Source organism: Drosophila subpulchrella, chromosome 2L, assembly GCF_014743375.2.
Source record: "Drosophila subpulchrella strain 33 F10 #4 breed RU33 chromosome 2L, RU_Dsub_v1.1 Primary Assembly, whole genome shotgun sequence".
In the NCBI taxonomy this organism is placed as follows: Eukaryota; Metazoa; Arthropoda; class Insecta; order Diptera; family Drosophilidae; genus Drosophila; species Drosophila subpulchrella.
In genome coordinates, this window is record NC_050610.1 from 6511583 (window position 1) to 6532852 (window position 21270).

Here is a 21270-nt window from a genome sequence, read left to right on the forward strand (position 1 = left end):
GACTGTGATAAATCATATTCATTGTAAAAGGTATACAATTAACAACACCTAATCGCCTTAATTATACCCGTTACTCGTAGAGTAAAAGGGTATACTAGATTCGTCGGAAAGTATGTAACAGGCAGAAGGAAGCGTTTCCGACCCCATAAAGTATATATATTCTTGATCAGGATCACTAGCCGAGTCGATCTAGCCATGTCCGTCTGTCCGTCTGTCCGTCTGTCCGTCTGTCCGTCTGTCCGTCTGTCCGTCTGTCCGTCTGTCCGTCTGTCTGTCCGGATGAACGCTGAGATCTTGGAAACTATGAGAGCTAGGCTATTGAGATTTGGCGAGCAGATTCCTGAGCTTCTTACGCAGCGCAAGTTTGTTTCAGTAGAGTGCCACGCCCACTCTAACGCCCACAAACCGCCCAAAACTGTGGCTACTACAGTTTTGATGCTAGAGTAAAAATTTAAACTGAAATGAATTGTTCTCATCAATACCTATCGATTGACCCAAAAAAAAGTTTGCCACGCCCACTTTAACGCCCACAAACCGCCCACAAACTTCAAAAAACCGTAAATATGAACTCGGATATCTCGGAAACTATCAAAGATAGAGTATTGGGATTTCAGATTTAGATTCCGTAGCCTTGTACGCAGTGCAGGTTTGTTATGCGAATATGCCACGCCCACTCTAACGCCCACAAACCGCCCAAGCCTGTGGCGCCCACAATTTTTATGCTAGATAACAAATTTTAACTGAAATGTATTGGTCTCGTCAATACCTATCGATTGATCCAAAAAAAATTTGCCACGCCTACCCTAACGCCCACAATGCTTAAATCTGTCTTCCGCCGGTAGGTGGCGCACTTAAATCTCGCTTTGCTGCTTGCATATCTCCATTTCCCTTTGGTCCCTTTAGCTGAGTAACGGGTATCTGATAGTCGAGGTACTCGACTATAGCGTTCTTCCTTGTTTTTTTTTAATGTGTTAAATAAGGAAGGTAGTTTTCATTTGGCTTTGTAAAGTTAGTATGGTTTTCTTTTCAAAGAGAAACCAGATAGGTATTTCTTGAAGTTGTTTCAGGATTCGTGTTTCATTTTCAATAACAACAAAAATAAAATATACCAGATCCAATACCGGCTACTTAATAATTATAAGCCGCTGGCAATTAAATAAAACGAAATCAATGCTTTCAATTTGACATTTTCATTCTGCTGCTTTAATTAGTTACCAACTGTTTCGGCCAAAAATAGAATACAATTTTATACAAATATTTAAAAGAACAAAAACACAATGTTAATTTACATCAAAAAGAGCGAAAAGTAGGACGTCTACTTGACATGCGCCAACGTAAGTATCACTGTTAGCCCTCTGGTAAATGGGGCAGTACAAAAATAGGAAAACAGTTGATATTCGTTGTCCGTTCGCATAGGTCTTTGGATGATTTTCATTGACGAAAACTGGAGGCGTGGCGGTAAAGTACATTTACATTGTTTTTCAATATCTGGTAAGCCAACAAAGTGCAGTTTTTCTTGTGCCATGGCCAGTGTCACAGCTCTACACTCAATTTATCAATGTTTATATTCGATACAAAGAAAACAGGGAAAGTGGCCTTGAAATTGCAGTTCCCTTGACTGGGGTAATGCACGCCATGGGAATTTGATTTCAAATAAATACAGGGCCAAACTCTGCTAAAAATTGATTTGTTTATAAATAAAATACTGCTACAGAATAAGACTCAGTGTATGATTAACATTAAAATAATTAGGAAACACAAAAAAAAACATTTTCTTTTTATTTTACAGGATGGATTTAGCCGTTTTAATGCAAGACGGACACTTTAATGATTCCGGACATTGGACGTGAAGAATAGTTAAAGAAAATAGTTTAAATGTGCATCAAACAATAACCCAGAAAACCTGGGATGAGCTAGACGTTCCTTTCCTTAAACAATCTCAATGGATCCATGTAGTCTTTCCTGTACGCACCTGTCGTTATTCCTATTAAAGCTATACTGTTTGGTATACCTTCTTAAAATCGCCAGTGCTGACTGGCTGATGGACTGCGGAGACTGTCATTGCAAATGGAACTCTGGAAAAAAGACAGCCGATTGTCGCAATTTGAGTCTGAGTGGAGTACCAGAGTACCTCAGTCCGGAGGTTCAAGTCCTGGACTTGTCACACAACCACATTTTTTACCTAGAGGAGAACGCATTTTCGACCACCCACTTGCAGAATCTGCAGAAGCTTCTGATACGCGATGGCACTCTAAAACGCATCAACCACCAAAGTTTTACCCAACTACAGATCTTAATTGAACTGGACCTATCCAATAATCTGCTGCAAGATCTGGTACCCAGTGTTTTTGACTGCCTGTCGAAAGTGCGGGCAATATTACTGAATGGCAACCTGATACAAACACTACGCCAAGGGGTCTTTCGTAATCTTAAGTATCTGCACAAGATCGAGATGAAGCGCAACCGCCTGGTTAGTATCGATGCCCAGGCATTTGTAGGTGTACCGCTTCTATCACAGATCTATCTGGACAATAATGAGCTAACTAAACTGAGGGTGGACAGTTTTCAAGGCTTAAGTAAACTTACAGCACTATCGCTGGCCGAGAATCCGTGGAATTGCACTTGCGATCTTCAGATGTTTCGTGACTTCGTTATAGGTATGAACCTGTATACCCCGCCCACAGCGTGCCATTATCCTTTGCAGTTGCGAGGTCGTCTGTGGATAGAGGACCAACCAGAGGCCTTCGCCTGCAAGCCGAAGATAGTATATCCTGCACTCGGTACTTCCATTAACACATCCAAAGAGAACGTAACGCTTATATGCCGGGTGCAAGGATCTCCAAATACGGTCATTGCCTGGGACTACAATAATCAAGTATATGAATCTCGCTCTAAGCAGGTGAGAGGTCTCCAAAAGCAACGAGTTTATATCGAAATGTTGAGGGAAAATGAACCAAGGGTTCAAAATTTCGGACATGACGTTTTCGTCTCACGTCTTACCATTGTAAATGCCAAGAAGAGCGATGAGGGTGTCTATACATGTCTAGCTGAGAATCCTGGAGGCAAAGATTCTGTTCACATCAGTGTGGTGGTACAAAAGGACTTACAACGCATTCCGCTCATCGACACCAACTTCTTGGCCATAGTCTGCCTTATAGCTATGGGTTTTCTCAGTATGTCGATCATATTGTCTTTGGTGACATGCCTGATTTTCAAGCGTTTCAAACAGTTTCATCCTAGTCAGCATACTTATTTGCAACCTACCAACTTTTCCGCTCAGCAACTTGAAAGAGAAGAAGGCATCAGCGCCTTAAGCTCAGGGGTTATTCAAGGAGGGAAGGTATTGGATCCATTAAGTGCGGCTAACGGAACATCATGTACAAATTATATGTTATTCAATTACAACGAAACGTACCCAGAGAATTCCCTATCAAAGAGAAAACCTGATGACGTGAGATTAAATACAAATAGTTATTTTGGATATATAGACAATCAGACAGGCCCTACATCATCGCGGAATCAAGGTTTTATTTCAGAAAATTCTGGCGTACAAAACAATGAAGAGCTCAAACAGAAAGGTGAGAAAAAACAATCCAACCGTCCCTAATTGTGTTATAATACCGTTTCATTACTCAGATAAGCTCGACGAAATTCCCCATCGTTTTGATCTTAAGAGATCGTCGTATTCCAATGGCGGCTCAAACAAAAACGGACAATACGAAGAACACCAACCGGACCTATTGCCTTCCAATGAACCCACTGCCTTTAAAAACCAAGAAGAACCCATGGTTCGACCTTCAAAAAAAGAAGTAATTAACCCCCGCAGCAGGTATAATACCAACGTGCAAAAGTACCTTAAGGAGAAGTACGGCAGCGTTCGAACAAACAATAAAAACACGAATAAGGACATTAGTGGTAAGAAACTCTCATGAACGGACTATAATTATGAGCTACAAAATTTGTTGTTACCCAGCTGATATGGTCAAACCACCAATAACTGCCAGACCGCCGTAACCTCCGATGCCATTCAAGAGTGGTCTGTCCCCCAGGATTTCAAATCTTTATCACCATCGTCAACCCTACCTCTCTGAATCCTCCAAGAGAAAAGAGGACGCAGAAGAAATACATCCATGAGATGAAATGTACCTCGCCTTATTTCTGGTAGTAAATTATGTACTTTTAACCTTTAATAATATAAGACTATTTATTTACACAGTTCTAAGTGTTTTATCCCACACACTTTGAGTGAAAATGAAATAATAAAGTTTTAAGTGATGCCTTTTAATTATTATTCATGATTTCTAATGTTTGATAATAATTTTCAATTTAGGGTGACTAAATTATTTTTGATGTTAAGGCGCAGGGAATCCTGGTATTATTATTACCTTAGAGTTTCCATCAAAGCAGTCAGGTAAACGTAAACTGCAATTTTACTGGGCGAACCTAAATGTCTACGCATGTGCATCCCTATAATTCCCAACTGGTTCTAGCAGTCAGCTCATGGCGAGCCTGCTAATTTCATGTTTCTAGTTATCGCTTCTCGGCCTTATGGCTAAGATCAAAGTGTAGTATCTGTTCTTATCAGCTTAACATCTGATAGTTCCTCCATTGGAGGACAACAAATGTTAAACTGATTTTTGGAATCAGACGGAGTGCTAGGAGCTTGCTCCACCTCTGTCGCGGGTTGGCCCGGTATTGCAGTACCGCCGGGATTTCGGCCCAACTGAATAATAAATTTAGAATTAGAAAATGATAGTAAACTAACTTGGAGTAGTTACTCTATAGTTTCTTAAGCTGCTCCTTTTTAAGTCAGTAGTATTTTGAAATTGGTCAGTGTCAGTTTTTTAGGTCAGCATCAAAATTATGTTGTGTGAATAAGCCTTACATTCTTATCACGAAACATGTCTGAACCTTCCTCCTCTGGAACCATCCAGGCCAGGAGTACCCCTAAGGCTCCTCCAGCTGCACCAACCGACGCCATGTCTCGGAGTCAAAAACGCCAGCAGAAGCGGAAGCAGCGCCTCCATGAAATGCAAAGTCTGCTGTACACCAAGCACTTCTCCAACTGCCGGCTGCCTGTGTCGGTGGCCTCTTCTTCCGATGAGCAGCTGCTGCAATTGAAGCGCTTTGGTTCGCTGACCGAGCCGCCCAGCAGCAGAAGGAATCCACTCTTTGTAATCCCGTCGAACGATTCGCCATGGGCCCGGATGCGCCTGGTGGCTTGTCCATGCCACGGATGCCGCTGCTCCGTGGAGCCCAGCGCTTTGTTGGGCCACTATTTGAGCGACCATCTGCCGGGCTTGGGAGTTCCGTTCTTCGAACTAGAGATGGGCCAGAAGGTATCCCTAACATGCCACATCAGCAGCATGGAACGTGATGTTAACACGCTGCTGGGCGTCTATGGTTACCGGCGCACAGGCCTCAATCCCCTCAAATGCCACCGGAACACCCATTTGCCGGCGGAATACCGCCACTTCTCCCAGCACAGCGCCCTCATGATCTTCGGCTGCCGCACCGCACACTCGGTGCTGTGGGAAAAGAAGCGAGTCAAGCACGAGGTCCTGGCCATCTGGGTGACAAGTCCGTTGCAGGGTGTGGCCATCACACTGCGTCTGCTGGTTCAGCCGGCCAAATCGCCACGTTACTACTCAAAGCAAATCAAGGCGCGACCCATCTTGCCTTGGACGGCGAACCAACCCTGCAGCGAGTTCATCAAGACGGACAGCAACGTGATCCTCATCAGCTTCGAGGATCTCCGACAACTAATGGATCTGGATGTGTGGCAGCAGATGCTTACTGTCGAACTAAAGGTAGTCAGCGAGGCCAGAGTTTAGTTAAATAAAAAACTCGAGACAAATTGGAGTTTGCATTATTTTTGGCCATGTATTTAAGTCTAAGATTAAACATTGAAACATAAAACTTGAACTTGCACTAAATATATGCATTAATAAATAAGGACAAAGTATCGGAGATTACATTTGATAAAAGCAGCTATTTCCTTATCCGGACATCCTACTCGCGTTACATTGCTTTATATATATACAATTCATACAAGGCGCTTGCTTGCCAACCGTTTGGATAACATGTCAGTTTTATCTTTGCTATTCGCCTTACATATATTTCGTACAATTTTGTAAAGTCTCATTTCAATCATGAATTGGGGAGTTTGTTTCACAACACTTATAACATACAAGTAGAATTTACAAATTTTGAGCTTACATACATAAAATTTAGATTTTAAATATGCTATATTAAGGTATTACAAATATATATATGTATATAACTTTATATCATTAAGGCTTGTTAAGAGCCGCCTGTGCGACCCGCAGCTATTCATAAATTGTACTAGAAAACGAGCGAGCGGTACGCTGGGTCCGGGCCTTTTTACAAACTTTGTGGCTGCACGGCATCTCGGGCAACGTCGCATCGCCATTAACGCAACATAACAAAAGCGCCACAGAAGAGACGAGAGACGATAGAACTGAACAAAACAAACTAAAAGAATGCAACTAAAACATATAAAACATCTGTCTAGTGTGAGTAGTCGGAATCGGGTTCCGGCTAGCCCGCCTTTTGGGTCTGCTTTTGGCGTTGGAGGGCCTCGAAGGCCTCGATTTCCTTTTTTTCTTTGGCCTGGTTGCGACGCTCATATTCAAGTCGGTGAGAGATAATGCGCTCCACGATCCGCTCGGTGGTCATCTCGTTGCCGGAATCGATCAGCTCGAAGATGGCTTTTGTCTTGGGCACGGCATACGGATCGATCTTGCCATTCTCCAGCGCAATGGGTGTGCGTCCGTGGCAGACGACATCGATTTTGAAGTGTTCGAGCAACTCCTCGGTGACGCAGTAGGGAGCCCCAATCACAACCTCGTTGACAAACTGTGGAGGAGAAGATTTGTATTAGGAAAAGGCACAATTGTTATATTTTCACTTGAATATATTACCTTGCAGGCCAAAACGCTGAGCACGCGCTCGTGCAGATTCATAATTGGGTAGTTGCTGCCCTTGTAGGAGTTGACCACGGGGTCTGTGTGCAGGCCGACAATGAGGTAGTCGCCTAGTTTTCTCGCCTTTTCCAGAAAGTCCAGGTGACCCACATGGAACAGATCGAAGGCGCCAGCAACATATACCTTAAAATCACAGATTTATGGTCAGTTTTATATACATAAAAAGCAACTAGCATTCAACTTACAATCTTATCTCCTGGATTCGGTGACTTTCCATCGCTGAACTGTATAATCTTTTGGGTTGTTGGCAAGAACTGGCTGCAGCCGGTCCATGGACTTTTGGCTGCCGAATCTTGACCCATGTTCGAGGAACCTGGATGGGATTTTATTTGTCGTTTTAAAATTGTCACTGTTTTTCGTATTCGTAGTGTAAAGCAACGTAGACAAATGAGCAGGTGTGTATTAATTAAAGAGCGAAATTTACGTTTAGGATTTGATTTCGATTTGGATTCGGATTTGGATATTTTGATTGCAGGTTGGCGTTGGGTTTGGCATTTTGGATTCATTACGCGGGCGCGCACACGCACAAGACATTTGGCATATTGAGGTTTTAGCATATTTTTCATAGGTTTCATACATTATATTATATTTTGGTTAGTGGTAAACAGTGCGTACATAGAAATAAAAAGAAGAGAAATAGTAAAGTTGTAGAGAGCAACATAAACCAAGGAGTTATTGACGTTCAACTATGGCAAATCAAAGGTTAAACGCTCGGAAACGAATCAAGTAAATTAAAAGCGTAAACTAAGCGTGCGTTGCCCAGTACAAACTAAGTATACATTATATTGTTCATACTTAGAACTGATTGATCGACTTTAGTTTTATGCACGGCATGCAAGAGCAATATACGAGATCAACAGAAAGAGATGAAAGACAGCGAGAGTGCAAGAAAAATTATCTTATAATTAAAGTTAGTATTTGTTAATTATTATATACTAAAAAATAAAAACTGATATGGCGCACAAAACAGGAACTGTGCTCGCTGTGATTTAGGAACATTAAAATGAAACTTGCAACAAAAGCTTTGAAGTAAGCTGAAGCTATACCTTCTTTTTCGATATCATATTCGGCAGATCCTTGACGGAAGTGGTTGCGTGTCAGGAGCAACATGCGACCCACAAGGTCGGTGGTCGAAACTCCGGCAGTACGTTTTACTTCTCTGCAAGTAAAAATTGTATGTTAGTTATGTGAATATTGCTGTGGCAGCAGGCATAAAAGGTATATCAAGTGGTCCTTTCGAATTGCCTACTACCTGGAAAATCTTGTATACTCACTTATAGCGATTGGCTGACTTGACCAAATGATATGTGTCCACTCCTTCGGCTGTCATTGTAATATCATCTGCAAGAAAAACATTTCAATAACTTCTCCAAATGTGAGGAATAATTGTACCTACCGCCGTGCACACAGAAATCACAGTTGTTCTGGTCGAGAACCTCCAATGTGGTCACGTAAGGAGCACCGAGCACCACCTCGTCCACCCATTTGATGCCCTTGACCATCTTGACGCGCTCCTCCTCGGTAAAGACAGGTGGTCCCTTGTGCTTGGTGATCTCCTCATCTGTGTGAATCCCCACAATCACTTTATCGCCAAGTGCTTTGGCTTGTCGCAGGGAGTTGGCATGTCCAAAGTGAACCATATCATAGCTGTTCAAGAAGATAGGAAATATAATTACTAAAATTGAAGAACATAACGGATACAAAGGTTTTTAACAAAGAACAATATGGAAAATTACTAGTGTTGTTAGATGATGCCAATAGATACAAACTTTTTTAACAAAAGCGTGCGAAAAACAAGGGTAATTTGTTGCCCTTATCGATACACGACCGGGGTTGTTGCCACCGGAAATGTGTTCTCCCATCCGGTGAAGTTGAACCATTTCTAAGAGCAGTGAGCATGCACCGATGACCTTGACGTTTAGCTGATGAAAACGACCTTGTTTCAGCGAATATGACTCAGAAAATGGCATATATTTCCTAAATTTAGCAAGATAAGCGCTGTTTAAAGCCGTGCCTTGTTCAAAAAATAATTATCGCTTGGAATGTACAATGGAAAATCTCCTAAATTGAGGGCACAGTAAGAGACGGTTTCATCCAATACGATAGAAATTTAAGGTAAGCATTTCTTTACGCTTAGCTGGAATCCTGATAATTACTTAATGGTGGAAACCAGGTAGCTCTAGGTAAAACCTTTGCCTGAGTACTACCTCCTATGACCCAGACCAGAAAGCAACAAACTCTTTCAAGCGCAGTCATTTACATAATTTACATAAACCGCTGGCGAAGCGCGTCAATGATGTGTAGTCGAGTGCTTTTAATGACCAGTAGCTGACCGACTGGTGGCTATCCCCGGGCGGTTTACGTGCTCCACTTTTGCCAAGCGTTGGTAAAGATTGATCTTTGGACCCGATCATCAGAGTAGGTACGCCAAAAGCAAAAAGCAATGTTGAGATGAAGCAACCTGGGCGGGAGAAATAAAATGCAATGTTGTTGCTGGGCGTTTTGCAATTCTAATTGCAATTATGAACGGCGCTACGTCAGCTTTTCAGTGGCCACATAGTCGCAAATAGCGCCATTCAGGTTGTTTACATTCTCTGCCGATTCTAAGCTATATGGTTATAGGCACACGTGCCCTGGCCTGGTTTTTGTTTGGCTTGGGAAAGCGATAACATCTGGGAGACGTGAGGCGCAGCTCAAATTGCATTTAACACCAATTATGAACGTATTTACTGCCCAACGGAATTTTAGCACTCAAAATAATCGCAATTTTGGACATGGTCAGACCGATTTTTCATTTATTGCAGTTCCCAATGGAGAATAATTAAATGGCAATAATTTATAAGAATTGTTTCTGTCGCAATAGAAGATTGATTGCTAAACAAATTGATTCCTATTTATAACTCAATCGCCAATCAAATAAGCCAATTAACCTGTTAATATTCCACATTTGTTTTAACGTTATTACTATAAATAAGAAAACAAAACCAAGATAGCGGTTTAAGTTTCATAAATTCTTAATATTCGTGTTTTAGAATAAACTTCTTTTAACCGCATTATGATTCACTTAATGGGCTTTAAACAAAAATATTAAACTTATGATGCAAACCGTAACCACTTTACTAATAAGCGATTGATAAGAAATAAAAACGTCACCATAATCGGTCCGTCTGCTCCTTTCTTATCGACTGGGTAGAGAGCGAAATTGGAATAGGTGGGCGGAAACTATGAAAAGTATAACACCCATTTTAGATAAGCAAGTTCCAAAGAAAAATGTTTTCTACAAAAGATTAACTGAAACAATGTTGGAATTATAATTGTCACCTCCTAAATAGTATGTCTATCGGCCATCTAAAATCCACCTACGAATCGACCTGGTACAGACCTAAAAATAAACCATGGGTTATGCAAGCAAGTCCCTTGATTAGTGCGATAGTAACAAACCGGAGCCCAGAAAGCAGCTAGTAAAAACGTGGGCCATTCATTAATCGAATCGAAACCTTTGCTCCCGGAGATTTTTGCAGCAGAAAGAAATCTGTGCCGAACATACTATATTTTCGCACATATATAGCATTGTACTCTATATGTAGAACAGACCCAGGGGCCGCTTAATCAATTGAGTAGCAAAAAAGCAGCGACACAAGCGACAGCAAAACGCCGACGCCCGTTTGCTGATTAAAAAATATCACGCGATTCTCCATAGAATTTGTTCTCTGGCAACGGACCCCAGGCTAGTCTTGACATCGAGGGGTAGACCGTAGACCCCAACTCTCTTACAATATATTACGAGTCCCCATTCATTTGTTTTTCAACTTGCTGACAGCCCAGGTTCATTGACTTTGGTGGAAAGGAGAAGACGATCCGAGCACTTGTGCTTGCGTCAATGATCAATCTCTGCTGATTAGAATATTTGGGTCCAGGTCCTACATGTGCGTCCCCATCTGCTGGGTTATTGGGCAGATTCCACAGAAATGTTGTTTATACTTTTTGTTTTTGCCGGAGAGCAGCTGATGTGGAATTTCAGTTGAGTTAATCTGGTTTGAGTACGGGTACGGCGGTTTGTCGGTCAGTCTTATCAGCCTCAACTGGAGGACTTCCACACTGGGTTGTGACCCATTGACAACGAGGGAGAGAGAATAGATTGCCAAAAAATACCCGGAAATGGCTAATGCTTGGATCCTAATTAATGGCTGTACTTAAAGCCTTTAAAAAATAAAATAATATTTTAAATATTATTGATCATAATAGTTTACACCACCTGGCATACTATATATTAAAGGGGATTCTACATTCTCTTTTACAATTATAAATTTAATTATTCTTAAATATTTTTTATACTTTCATTTTACTCTACATATGTAAGCGTATGTAAATTGTATAAGTCATGCATAAATTATATTTTTAAATAACTTAGTGAGTCGTATCATTGTCATTTAAAATGCGCATTTCTTTCCATTTATTCTTACGATTTCAAAATATTTTTGTTTTTGAAGACGAGCGGATGTACAAACAACCTCAGATGGTTAGAGTGACTGTTCCATGTAGTGATGCTGATCAAGATTAAACCAATTCTCACGAAGATTGCAGGGAGCGGTTATATGTAGAGTGCTTTATAGTTTAGCAGTTTTAATTTAAATAACCCTATAAAACAAGTAGGTTCATTGCAATAATTCAGGGTAGGGGAAGCCCAGCGAAATGCCAATTAAATTAAGCACATAAAAAATCAGCCAGACGATGACGACAGTATTGTGGGTCAATGGCGAGGCATTGGCAGTGATGGCGCTGCAAAATGGGTATGGGTATGGTTGAGGGGCATCTGCGGGGCATGCGCAGGCCTGAATCACGTGATGTTTTGGGACACCCGGCGGGCAGCCACAGTCAACAAAGGCCACGTAAAGAAATTAAGGAAGGAACGCAGTCCCCATACAGTGGGTTAGCTAGAACATATATCGCACGCGCGGGTATATACAGAGAATCGTACGATGATTATATTTTTGTTTGTTGGGCGTGGGCCATTGTTTAATTGTTGAGTGGGAATACAAAGCAAAAGAGAGGGAGAGAGAGAACGGGTGAACATAAACAATAGATGTATTTTTATTTTTACTTCTAAAACGGTTGGCGGAAGCCACAATTAAGGAAATTTCAGTCGTCTGATAGAGCAGACAAACTTGTTATGGTAGGCCATCCATCCATATCGCCGTCTAATGCGTCATTCCCGATAAAGATAAACCGGTTGTCTCAGATGCATTGCACGAAATCAAATGATTGTGGGGAAGGCGCAATGCTTATAGAACAATTTGATGGTCGCCGAAAACGCAAAAGTGCGTCAATGGATATATGTATAGACGTCCCAAATATATACATTATATGTACCAAAAACATGAAATACAGCGATCGTATAATTTACAAGCTATATATGTTTGGATAGGGTTGATTAACCCCCATAACACAGGAACCCGATATTATGAATATGCTTATATATTTCAGTTACATTCGGTACTCGGAAACAAAGCAGACATTATTAAGTGATAACCGTAAACTTTCAAATGTTCATCATTTGTGATCGTGAATAATTTCAACGGAAAATTAGTGCATCATTCGGTGCGACATATATTATTCGTTGATTTACCCAGATTAAAATAAATAGTACAGTATGCAAATAAAGCGCGAAAGGTTCGGTCAACAAGAGAGTGTGGATATTTCGGTACGCGGAGACCTTGAACCTGAGAGTCATTTTAGCCGGACGGCAATGGGTGCCTATTAGAGCGGGAACTGAGACGATCATGGCAGTTCCACAGTTTAACAAAAATCGCTAATCAATTGAGAAACCCTGAACACTTCTTAGCACGCCGCGAAATGGGGTTTAGTTTATCGGCCGCCTGATTACGAGTATTTGATTTGGTATGAAATCGATGGGACCGACGTGGAATTGTTCTGCTTTGACTCACGGTACCGTTGCTGCCGAGTAACGAGTGACGTGACGCAAATGGGAACCTTAACCGTTAGATATTACCCCCGGGTTCTTGGTGTCCCAATCGCAGAGTGTTCCCCAAGAACCAATGACTCACCATCCATCGCACCAAACGCGAACATCCGCATCCTTCTCCTTGGAATGCCCATTGCAGGCGCTTGCATCGCCATTTGCCCGCTTGTCCTCCATCGCTGACTTATTGAATTTTCCAATCTTTAATTTAGAACCCGGTTCTCGACACTAACAGACGCACATCAGATGAGCGAGAGAGAGACGAAATCAAAGGCGTTTATTTTTATGTTTTGTTTGAGATTTTTCAAGGCGGAAACTCGACAACGACGTTCACGCTTCGAGAGCTGTGTGTTATTTGTTCTGAGCTACGACGACGACGCCCGCTATATATTTACACCCATTTCCCGAGCTACTCAGTTTTCGGATTCGAATCGGACTCAGATTCTCAGACTGGCGTTATCAGAGCGCGGGCGCATGGGAACTTCTTCGGCGTGTAAGTGCGGTGTACTCGGGTTGCCTTTTCTCGATTCTATCATTTCTTTTCTCCCAATTCTATTCCAAATACCGTGAGAGCCGAGTGACCGTGGAGGACTTTGTCGAAATATCCCATGGGCCTTATAACGATGAATACCAACCAACGATGATTTTCTACCCGACAACAGCTGATTGGGAAAACCCTTGAAATGGCAGTCTACTCCATTGTATTTCCCTGAAATTAGCGAAAATACCAATTTCTTGGAAAGACAATAAAATAAAATTATAATGCGGTTTTTTATTATTTAAAACTTTGAAACATTTTTAAAAAGTTCATATGCCGGCAGAGCAAATAACGTTTTTAAAGGGTTTTTTTTCCAAGAAGTTGGTCTTGCCACCAACTTTGATCTAGAATATTCTTAATGAGGACCTTAAAATCTAAAGATCCTAATGGGATAAACGCCTTCGAAGGTCGGTGCTTTTCAGAAGTACAGCCAATTTACCAATTTTCTATGTACCAGCGTATTCTAATAATCTTTTTTTTTTTGGGGTAGCTTCTACTTGACCAATTTATTTCAAAGATATCGGACCAATTTTCATAAAAACTTATATGAATGTACGATCAAGCTTGTAACAGCGTTGAGCAGAGTTTTTCAAAACGTAGCTGGACCTTTGAGAACCAGTGGTTCTTTTTAAATGAGTCCCTATGGTATTTTTATGGTATTTCTTGCACAAAGTGGTATATTTGCCAGATATTTACCACGGTCCCACAAAAAGCAGCTAATCAAAAAAAAAAATAAGCCTACCAAATAGAAATATACAACGCAAAGCACGCAAAAGTACTTTAAATAAATAATCAAAGCAAACCTACTAGGCCACGATAATGTAATCATGCACGGCCGCAGTCAGTTCGGGCATTGTTTTGTAGACAGCATCAAGTATATTTTTTAAATTTCACGTGCTAAATTCAGAAGAAATCCTACCACAATTGCTACTCGAATCGACGAGGGCTAGGTAATCCTAATCCCATTCCGCGAGCCAACGCGATGTCCAGGAGAGAAGCCAGTCAGATGGCCTACGTGACGGCGGAGGAGCACCTGCTGAACTGCTACTCGCCGCTGGAAGGCTACGAGGTGGATGCGGATGCTATCGAGGCTCCAGCCGCCGGAACGGGCGTGGCTGAGGATCGGCAGCGCCTCGAGGATCCCACCGCATCCGGCTCACGGCCACGTGAGACGGCAACGGAGCTGGATCCCGCCGTGGACAGCATGATGCACGTGATCTCCGACGATTCGGACATACACAGCCTTATCTCGAGTGGCAGTGGCTTCAAGGGCTGGGCGGAGGAGCACCCGTCCCCCAGTTTCGTCACCCAGGGCGAACGCTTCATCTACGGTCTGTGCCGGCACGTAATGGCCCCGGAGGAGGCGGCACCAGCTCCGGAATGGACCACCTGCACTCCGGCCAAGCGTGCCTGCAACAGCCACGAGGTTATCGAGATCAATGGTGGGTTGAGCCATTAATAGGGAGCAAATTGTACCTTGCTTATCTAAAATGCACGCAGTCCTAACTCCTGTTGTTAAAGGAAAAATTGCATTTTACATCTTCCAACAGGCAAATGCGCTATATTATCACAGAGATCTATAAAGAATTACATTTCTTCTACAATGAATATATATATGTTGATTGACAAGGCTAACCTCTTTCCTATGTTTATTTTTCAGACTCGCCAGAAGCTGTCCAGGATCCGGGCATTAGTCTAATGCAGGGTGTAGTCAACAGTCCCGGAGTCCTGCTGACCAACGGCAACATGGACCAGTTCGCCATGATGCCGCACGAGAACGATGAGGCTGAACATGAACTTGAGATCGCCGAGGACGGAGAGCAGTGTGTGATCTACGAGACTGTGGATGGGGAGAATATGGTCGTGCTGGCAGAGGAGCACTGCTGTGAAATCATAGTGGCTACACAAGGAGTGGCCTGCGAGCAGGAGTTCGCCAGGGCCATCTTGATGGCAGGGAACGGAGCTGGAGCGTTACTGGGACTTCTGCCTGAGGAAAATGCTGAAAATGAGTGCCTCAATGGGACTGCCTACATCGAGGAGGTGGTGGAAGATTTGGGTGAGGATGAGGCACGTGTGGCGGCTGAAAACAATGTGTACCTCAGTGACGCAGCGCTGGAACAGCCATTAGTGCACCAGGAATTGGTTGAGGACGAGGCGCCCGAGGAAAACGAAAACGCCACATTCTTAGACGACACGCCGATGGAGGAGGAACGTCCAGACATCTGTCAGGTTTATGATCACGAATTAGAGGACCACGACGATGAAGAAGACGAAGACGGCATAATGCAGCAAACACCAGTTCATCCCATTGACATCAGCGTTCTGGAAGGGCAAGAGCCTCCACCGAATAACCTGTTCAGAAAGTTTCCCCGCGAACACAGCAGTCCTACGGAGTTCCCAGTCAGCTCCTCCTCCATGCCCAATGCCAGCTATAACTACGACTTTGATGACGAGTTAACCGGCGGCCACTCCCCATCCAAAGTGGCACCTCTAAAGCGAAAGTATCCGCCATTGATGAAGAATACACTTCATGGAGAGGCTATGGATCGAAGGCTGGCCAGCATCTGCCAGGCTCAACCTCAAATGAGTCCCGCCGAGAAGGTCTCCAGTTGGGAGACGGCGACCAACGGGGAGTGGGCGGCCGTCGAGGACGTGGAGAGCTTTGAGGCAGCCTTCGACCAGTACGAGGCTGTTACGGCTCCACTTAAGCAGCACAACTTTATCGAATTCCGCGAGACACTGGCCCGCAACATGGAGAAGGTCAGCCGCGAGATCATGCAGACCTCTGACGAATCGACTCAGGAGCAAGCCAGCTCCCAGTCGGCAGAGCGGCCTGTGCATCGCCGCTATCTGCAAATCCTGCCCACCGAGGAGACAATTGTGCTGGACGACGACGACGACGATTGCTACGAGGTGGTGGGCATGGATAACGCCTCGGTCACCACGTTAATTCCAGAGGAGGAACTGGAAGTGGACCAACAACCAGAGGAAGAAATGGTTGTGCAACCAGATGTGCCTGATTTAAGGAACACGGAGAGCCAAACCTCTGGGCAGCATAACCTCACCAAGAAAACCTCTACCACTGATTTGGAAGGCAGTGCAGTTGCACCAACAGCGGGGTCATCAGCAGAGCACTTGGATACATCTTTTTCCAATGCTCAACCTTGTACCACTGCTCCGGAAGGAATTGTTGATATTACGCAGCCAATATCGAACGATCATGGACCCTCAGAGGACCGACAATTGGCTAACGCTGTTCTGGATGTTATGCGCCAGCAAGTGCAAATGCAACAGCAGCAGTTTCTGGAGCACAAAATGCTGCAGCAGCCACAGATGTATCAATACCCAGAACTGCCACTGGCGCCACAAGGTAGGACTTTGCCCAAACGAAATTATTTAGTTACCTTAAAAAAAAAACTTAATGCCATACCATTTTGAAATATTTAAAAAAGTCGCCCTGTTTTGAATATTTGTATTTATGTACTTACTCCTATTTTCAGAGACGCAAATGGCCGCAGATCAGGAACCCTACGGCACCTGCCCCAACGATAGTATGTTCTACGAGCAGCAGGAGTTCTGCAACTATTTGGGTCTTACTGAACTGGCCACGGCCAACGCAGTGGCTACTGCTATGAGGGAGCTGGCCAACAGCACAGTGGCCCGCCGATCGCTGCGGGTGCGACCCCAACAACAGCTGGATAGGATGCGTAGCGATGTGCGTGGCAAGAGGCGGGAGAGAGAACGACAGCAGGATAAGGACAGGAAGATACCACTGACCACCAGCAGTGAGCTTAGCACCGATAAGGAAGAATCCTCGCCACCTCAGATAGCTGAATCCGCTCCAGTAGTGGATGATGAGATGAGTTTCACCAAACAGTTGCCGGCAGAGCATCAGCGCCAGTTGAATCACTTTTACGACTATTTCCGGAAAGAGGGAGATCGGCCGGCGCTCAAATCCCCCACAGAGCAAGAACGACCCAGATCCCGCAAGCTACTAGGGTCGGAAAAGTCCTCAAAGGAGCGAGAGATGTGCCAGTCACCCAAAATACAGAAAGAGCAACATCAAATATCTCTCAAGAAGTACGATGCTCACAAGGAACAAGTAGAAAACAAGGAGCCTGAGCATGAACGCGTTCTCGCCGTTGAGGCGGCCTTCGCTAAGATCTATGATGCAGCCGCTCCTGCCCAATCCAAGCTGCTGGAGAGCATGCAGCAACGCTTGCGCCAGGCGCGCGAGACCAAGCCATCGATTTACATCATCCAGGCTACCAACAATGCACAGCCACAGACACCATCGCCGTGCAGACACGAGTCTCGCATCTCACCGCAACCCACCCACTTTGTCGAGGGTTTTGGTGATGTAAGAGCACCGCGTCCTTCCGCAGTGACATCTCGATCGTTAAGGACAAGTCTTCCGAAGACTAGTCCAGCTAAAGATTCACCATCTCCAGCACCCCTACCTAATATTGTAACTGAGTCGCCAAAAACACCCAAGCATAGGAAAACCCATGGAGTTACCAAAGCTGTAACTGCCACAAAGCGGCGACGCACTACCGTTGGAGCTCCCAGCTCAGGAAAGCACGCACGCGTACGCGATCTGGTTACCCGTTCCACCACGCACCTAAACTCAAAGCTACTGCGGAACCGCAAGGTCAGTCTGCTCAAGAGCTACGCCCTTTCGGATGAAATGGCTCAGGGACGAGCCAAACGGCTAAGTGGCGGCACAGCACAAGGCGCCAAAAGGGTGCAAATGCCCAAGAATGTAAGGGCAACTTTAAAAAGACCCGAACCGGCAGAGAAAAGTCTTCCCGAACAGCATCGCCTGCAGCAGCAGCAATTGGCCCCGCCGAACACACCCCGCAAGATGAAGGGTGTCAAGGAGAATCCCCCAGTCACGACAAGTGCAACGAAAGCTCTTAATCGCCTTACTAAGCGCACCAAACGGGCGCGTGCCAAATCAATGCCGGCTAATCTTGAAACGGTGCCCAAGGACGTTCCAGCCGCCGTTCCCACTGCCACAGTGTTAAGAATGACGGATTTGATACGAGAAGTACCCCAAGCTCGTATAGATCCCCCTAAACATATGGTTGACACCGCTGCCGCAGAAGCTTCAGACCTAACCCACGTTCATTCCCCTTCCACCGCTCAATCGCCTTATGCACAGCCCGTGCTTATTTACCCGCCTTTGCCCACATCCCCGCCATTAAATTCTATGGTTTCGGAGCCCCGTCGCCCCCGCCAGCAAGCCGGAAATGGGAAACCTTCTGACCCAGTCCTGGCCACTCCCCCCGGCGGCTTTCTGCGGCTCAGCGAGGGTTCCTCGACGCTAGCAAATCCACTTTCCGCCAAGCATGGTCAAGTTTTGTACATGTACTACGAACTGGAACAGCTTATTGTGCTGCAGGAGAACTATATAACCTTCTGGAAGTACTCCAAAGTGTTCAACGTGCTGCATCAACCGCGACAGCAGCCCTCCTTCGATGGTACCAGAAAATCGCCCGCACCACAGCTCCATCAGCCACATCCCCGCGACTCCAAGGACACTGAGCAGGAGCAGGATGTTGGACCGCGATGGGTGTATCTGGGGAGAGTGCGGCGTCTTACCAGCGGTAAGTTGATGATTTGGGAGTGATTGCACGTATCTTTTAATCATTATTTTTGATTCATTACAGAAAAGGAAATCTTTACGCCCTTTGGCAGCCGCATTTGCGTGCACAACTCCACGCCGGTGTACCTCGAAATGCGAAGCAGGCCGCTAGACCATCACAAGCGAGAGGTGAAACTAACGTCGCTTCACGTGAACGTCTACTACTTCTGTGAGGAGGAATTGCGGCCCCGGATGCACTCTGTGCACTTGGACGCTGTCAACTGGTAAGTCGCAAACGAATTTCCTTAATAAAAACTTGATTTTAACACTTCGTTCATCCCTTAGCGAATGGTCTCATGTCATATATACAACCATTGCGGAATCGCGGTACTTTGTTATGGCATGGCAGCAGGAACTGGTGATGGGCAAGCCGCGTTCGGGCATCTGCAAGTACTCGCTAACGCCCACCTTGGACACGCTGGCCTCCATTCGGGAGTTTAAGCAGCTGCGCCACGAGCTGCGACACATCGAGTGCCTTTCTGAGGACCGTCTGATCGGCTATGGACAGACGCGAATCACCGTGTGGGACCATCGCAGTGGTGACACTCTGATGAACTACGATTTGGGCCGTCCTCTGGGCAGGTGCCTAGCCGCCTTGCACTATCCCAGCCTCGATATGGACCAAAGCAGCATGCTGGTGCTGTACCAGCTTCTTAAAGAGCTGAACAAGCCGGGTGAGGTGCATGTAATCGCCTGCGAGCTGTCTCATGCCACGCCCTCGCACCGCTTGCTCCAGGTACACCGCCTGCCATCGCCGCAATTTGATGAAGCAACGGAGGCCGTTAACACCGGAGATCACCTGATCATCAAGTCTGCATCGAACGACGAGGTCTGGATAAGTGCCGCTGATCCGAGACAGCTCACCTATTTGGCGCCGCAAAGCAATGGAGCGCAGCGGTTTTATGCCCGCCACAAGTCCCAGGTGATCGAGATGTCCCCGCAATCGCTGACTGTAGATAGCATCGCCAATCACATGTTGAAATTGGCTGTCCAGCAGAAGCACTTGGTGTAGACTTGTAACAGTGAACTTGAAAAGAGGAGAGTCCAGTGAACCAGTTTTTTGTTTTCTCACCCTAATCCTTGTTGAAAATCACCCACAAGACACGAAACGAACAACGCCTTTATTGTAAACTGTCAGATCCCAAAATATGCTTCTGGCTGTCCGCCCAAAACATGTAGTTCAAATATATTCGAAACTATAATAGGTTGCGTTATAAACCCTTTAGTCCTTACCATCATTATCATCCAATAATATCGATATTTCTTCTAAGTCTTAAGTAAGTCAGACCCGTTTAGCCTTTAATATGCTATGCGCTATCATTGAATAAGTGTTTTTGTTTCCTTGGTTCTTTTTATTTTTTCTAAAAGAAAAACAAAACCCTAGCATAAGTTATCATAGACCTAATTATGAATTCAAATATTTACTACTATCAACTGCAGCAGTGGATGTGTCATATTTTTAGTTCAAAGAAAACACCAAAATGGAAGGAATTTAATGTCATTAAAAGGAAATATATTTAAAAATACGATGTCTTTGTTTTTGGTTATGCAAAAAAGGTTTCACAGTTCAGAAATCTGTTTTCTCTAAATAATTTTATGCAAAGGAGGCGATCGATTTCTGTCAGTAACGTCAACGAACCTAAAATATTGCGTCTAGTGATATCACAGATATGTTTCTATCAACCATTTTCCATTTTATAACGTGGCTTTATGCAAGTATGCATAAAAACAGTTCGGGTCTAATTTCGGGACCATCGTTGGACTCAGCCGCCTTACTTATTGACTTTGAAGTCAGCGAAAAAGCGTTAGAGGCGGAACCATCGGAAATCCTTAAATATGATCCCTACGCCCAGCTGTACGCAAACAAGACTGAACTTTGCTCAGATGCGAGTGCTACGGATGTGGATGATAAAAAACCGATCAAGGAAAGTGAACCCATCACCGCTCTTGCACTGGACACACGGCTGGAACCTGAAATTAGACAACCAGAATCGGATTTAAACATCATGGGCAGTATCCTGTTGGCAATAGGATTACCTGTAATGTTGCGCGAAGGATCATCCGTATTAAGCAGTATATGGAGGACAAGAAGACGGGA

The 21270-nt window shown here is 44.4% G+C and overlaps 4 protein-coding genes and 1 non-coding gene across 8 annotated transcripts; 4 read left to right on the forward strand and 1 right to left on the reverse strand.

Moving 5' to 3' along the window:
* Positions 1 to 1352: 1352 nt before the first annotated feature.
* Positions 1353 to 4274, forward strand: LOC119546583 (leucine-rich repeat-containing protein 24). Of its 2 annotated transcripts, none has more exons than XM_037852989.1 (4): positions 1353 to 1491; positions 1790 to 3578; positions 3637 to 3915; positions 3974 to 4274. In XM_037852989.1, the coding sequence occupies exons 2-4, from the start codon at positions 1943 to 1945 to the stop codon at positions 4012 to 4014; spliced, it is 1956 nt and encodes a 651-aa protein (XP_037708917.1). In that variant the 5' UTR covers positions 1353 to 1491; positions 1790 to 1942; the 3' UTR covers positions 4015 to 4274. The 2 variants fall into 2 exon arrangements, with proteins under 2 accessions (XP_037708917.1, XP_037708918.1); XM_037852990.1 differs by having other exon boundaries at positions 1391 to 1458.
* Positions 4275 to 4532: 258 nt separating this feature from the next.
* On the forward strand, positions 4533 to 4728 carry LOC119548899. Its single transcript, XR_005219341.1, has one exon. It is a non-coding gene; the product is annotated as a U2 spliceosomal RNA (small nuclear RNA).
* On the forward strand, positions 4543 to 5864 carry LOC119546461. Its single transcript, XM_037852741.1, has one exon. It carries the CDS (start codon positions 4902 to 4904, stop codon positions 5832 to 5834), a length of 933 nt encoding a protein of 310 aa, XP_037708669.1. The 5' UTR covers positions 4543 to 4901; the 3' UTR covers positions 5835 to 5864.
* LOC119546460 (ethanolamine-phosphate cytidylyltransferase) lies at positions 5858 to 13515 on the reverse strand. 3 transcript variants are annotated; one of them, XM_037852738.1, is made up of 7 exons: positions 13073 to 13515; positions 8404 to 8654; positions 8282 to 8348; positions 8054 to 8166; positions 7193 to 7356; positions 6945 to 7130; positions 5858 to 6879 (listed from the first exon to the last, which is right to left on the reverse strand). In XM_037852738.1, the coding sequence occupies exons 1-7, from the start codon at positions 13162 to 13164 to the stop codon at positions 6562 to 6564; spliced, it is 1191 nt and encodes a 396-aa protein (XP_037708666.1). In that variant the 5' UTR covers positions 13165 to 13515; the 3' UTR covers positions 5858 to 6561. The 3 variants fall into 3 exon arrangements, with proteins under 3 accessions (XP_037708666.1, XP_037708668.1, XP_037708667.1); XM_037852740.1 differs by having other exon boundaries at positions 7193 to 7299; positions 13073 to 13514; XM_037852739.1 differs by having other exon boundaries at positions 7193 to 7320; positions 13073 to 13512.
* A 750-nt stretch (positions 13516 to 14265) lies between these two features.
* On the forward strand, positions 14266 to 20383 carry LOC119545992. The gene is made up of 5 exons (XM_037851982.1): positions 14266 to 14967; positions 15186 to 16895; positions 17026 to 19134; positions 19198 to 19396; positions 19458 to 20383. The coding sequence occupies exons 1-5, from the start codon at positions 14508 to 14510 to the stop codon at positions 20182 to 20184; spliced, it is 5205 nt and encodes a 1734-aa protein (XP_037707910.1). The 5' UTR covers positions 14266 to 14507; the 3' UTR covers positions 20185 to 20383.
* Positions 20384 to 21270: the final 887 nt, after the last annotated feature.

Bases quoted from the DNA above. Each gene is read 5' to 3' on its own strand.
- LOC119546583 (XM_037852989.1), top strand. From the start codon at position 1,943: ATGGATCCATGTAGTCTTTCCTGTACGCACCTGTCGTTATTCCTATTA. The intron at 3,579-3,636 runs GTGAGAAAAAAC...TTCATTACTCAG, and splicing joins TGAAGAGCTCAAACAGAAAG to ATAAGCTCGACGAAATTCCC. The intron at 3,916-3,973 runs GTAAGAAACTCT...GTTGTTACCCAG, and splicing joins CACGAATAAGGACATTAGTG to CTGATATGGTCAAACCACCA.
- LOC119545992 (XM_037851982.1), top strand. From the start codon at position 14,508: ATGTCCAGGAGAGAAGCCAGTCAGATGGCCTACGTGACGGCGGAGGAG. The intron at 16,896-17,025 runs GTAGGACTTTGC...TCCTATTTTCAG, and splicing joins ACTGCCACTGGCGCCACAAG to AGACGCAAATGGCCGCAGAT. The intron at 19,397-19,457 runs GTAAGTCGCAAA...TTCATCCCTTAG, and splicing joins CACTTGGACGCTGTCAACTG to CGAATGGTCTCATGTCATAT.
- LOC119546460 (XM_037852738.1), bottom strand. From the start codon at position 13,164: ATGGAGGACAAGCGGGCAAATGGCGATGCAAGCGCCTGCAATGGGCAT. The intron at 8,655-13,072 runs GTGAGTCATTGG...CTTCTTGAACAG, and splicing joins CGCGTTTGGTGCGATGGATG to CTATGATATGGTTCACTTTG. The intron at 6,880-6,944 runs GTAATATATTCA...TCTCCTCCACAG, and splicing joins TCAGCGTTTTGGCCTGCAAG to TTTGTCAACGAGGTTGTGAT.
- LOC119546461 (XM_037852741.1), top strand. From the start codon at position 4,902: ATGTCTGAACCTTCCTCCTCTGGAACCATCCAGGCCAGGAGTACCCCT.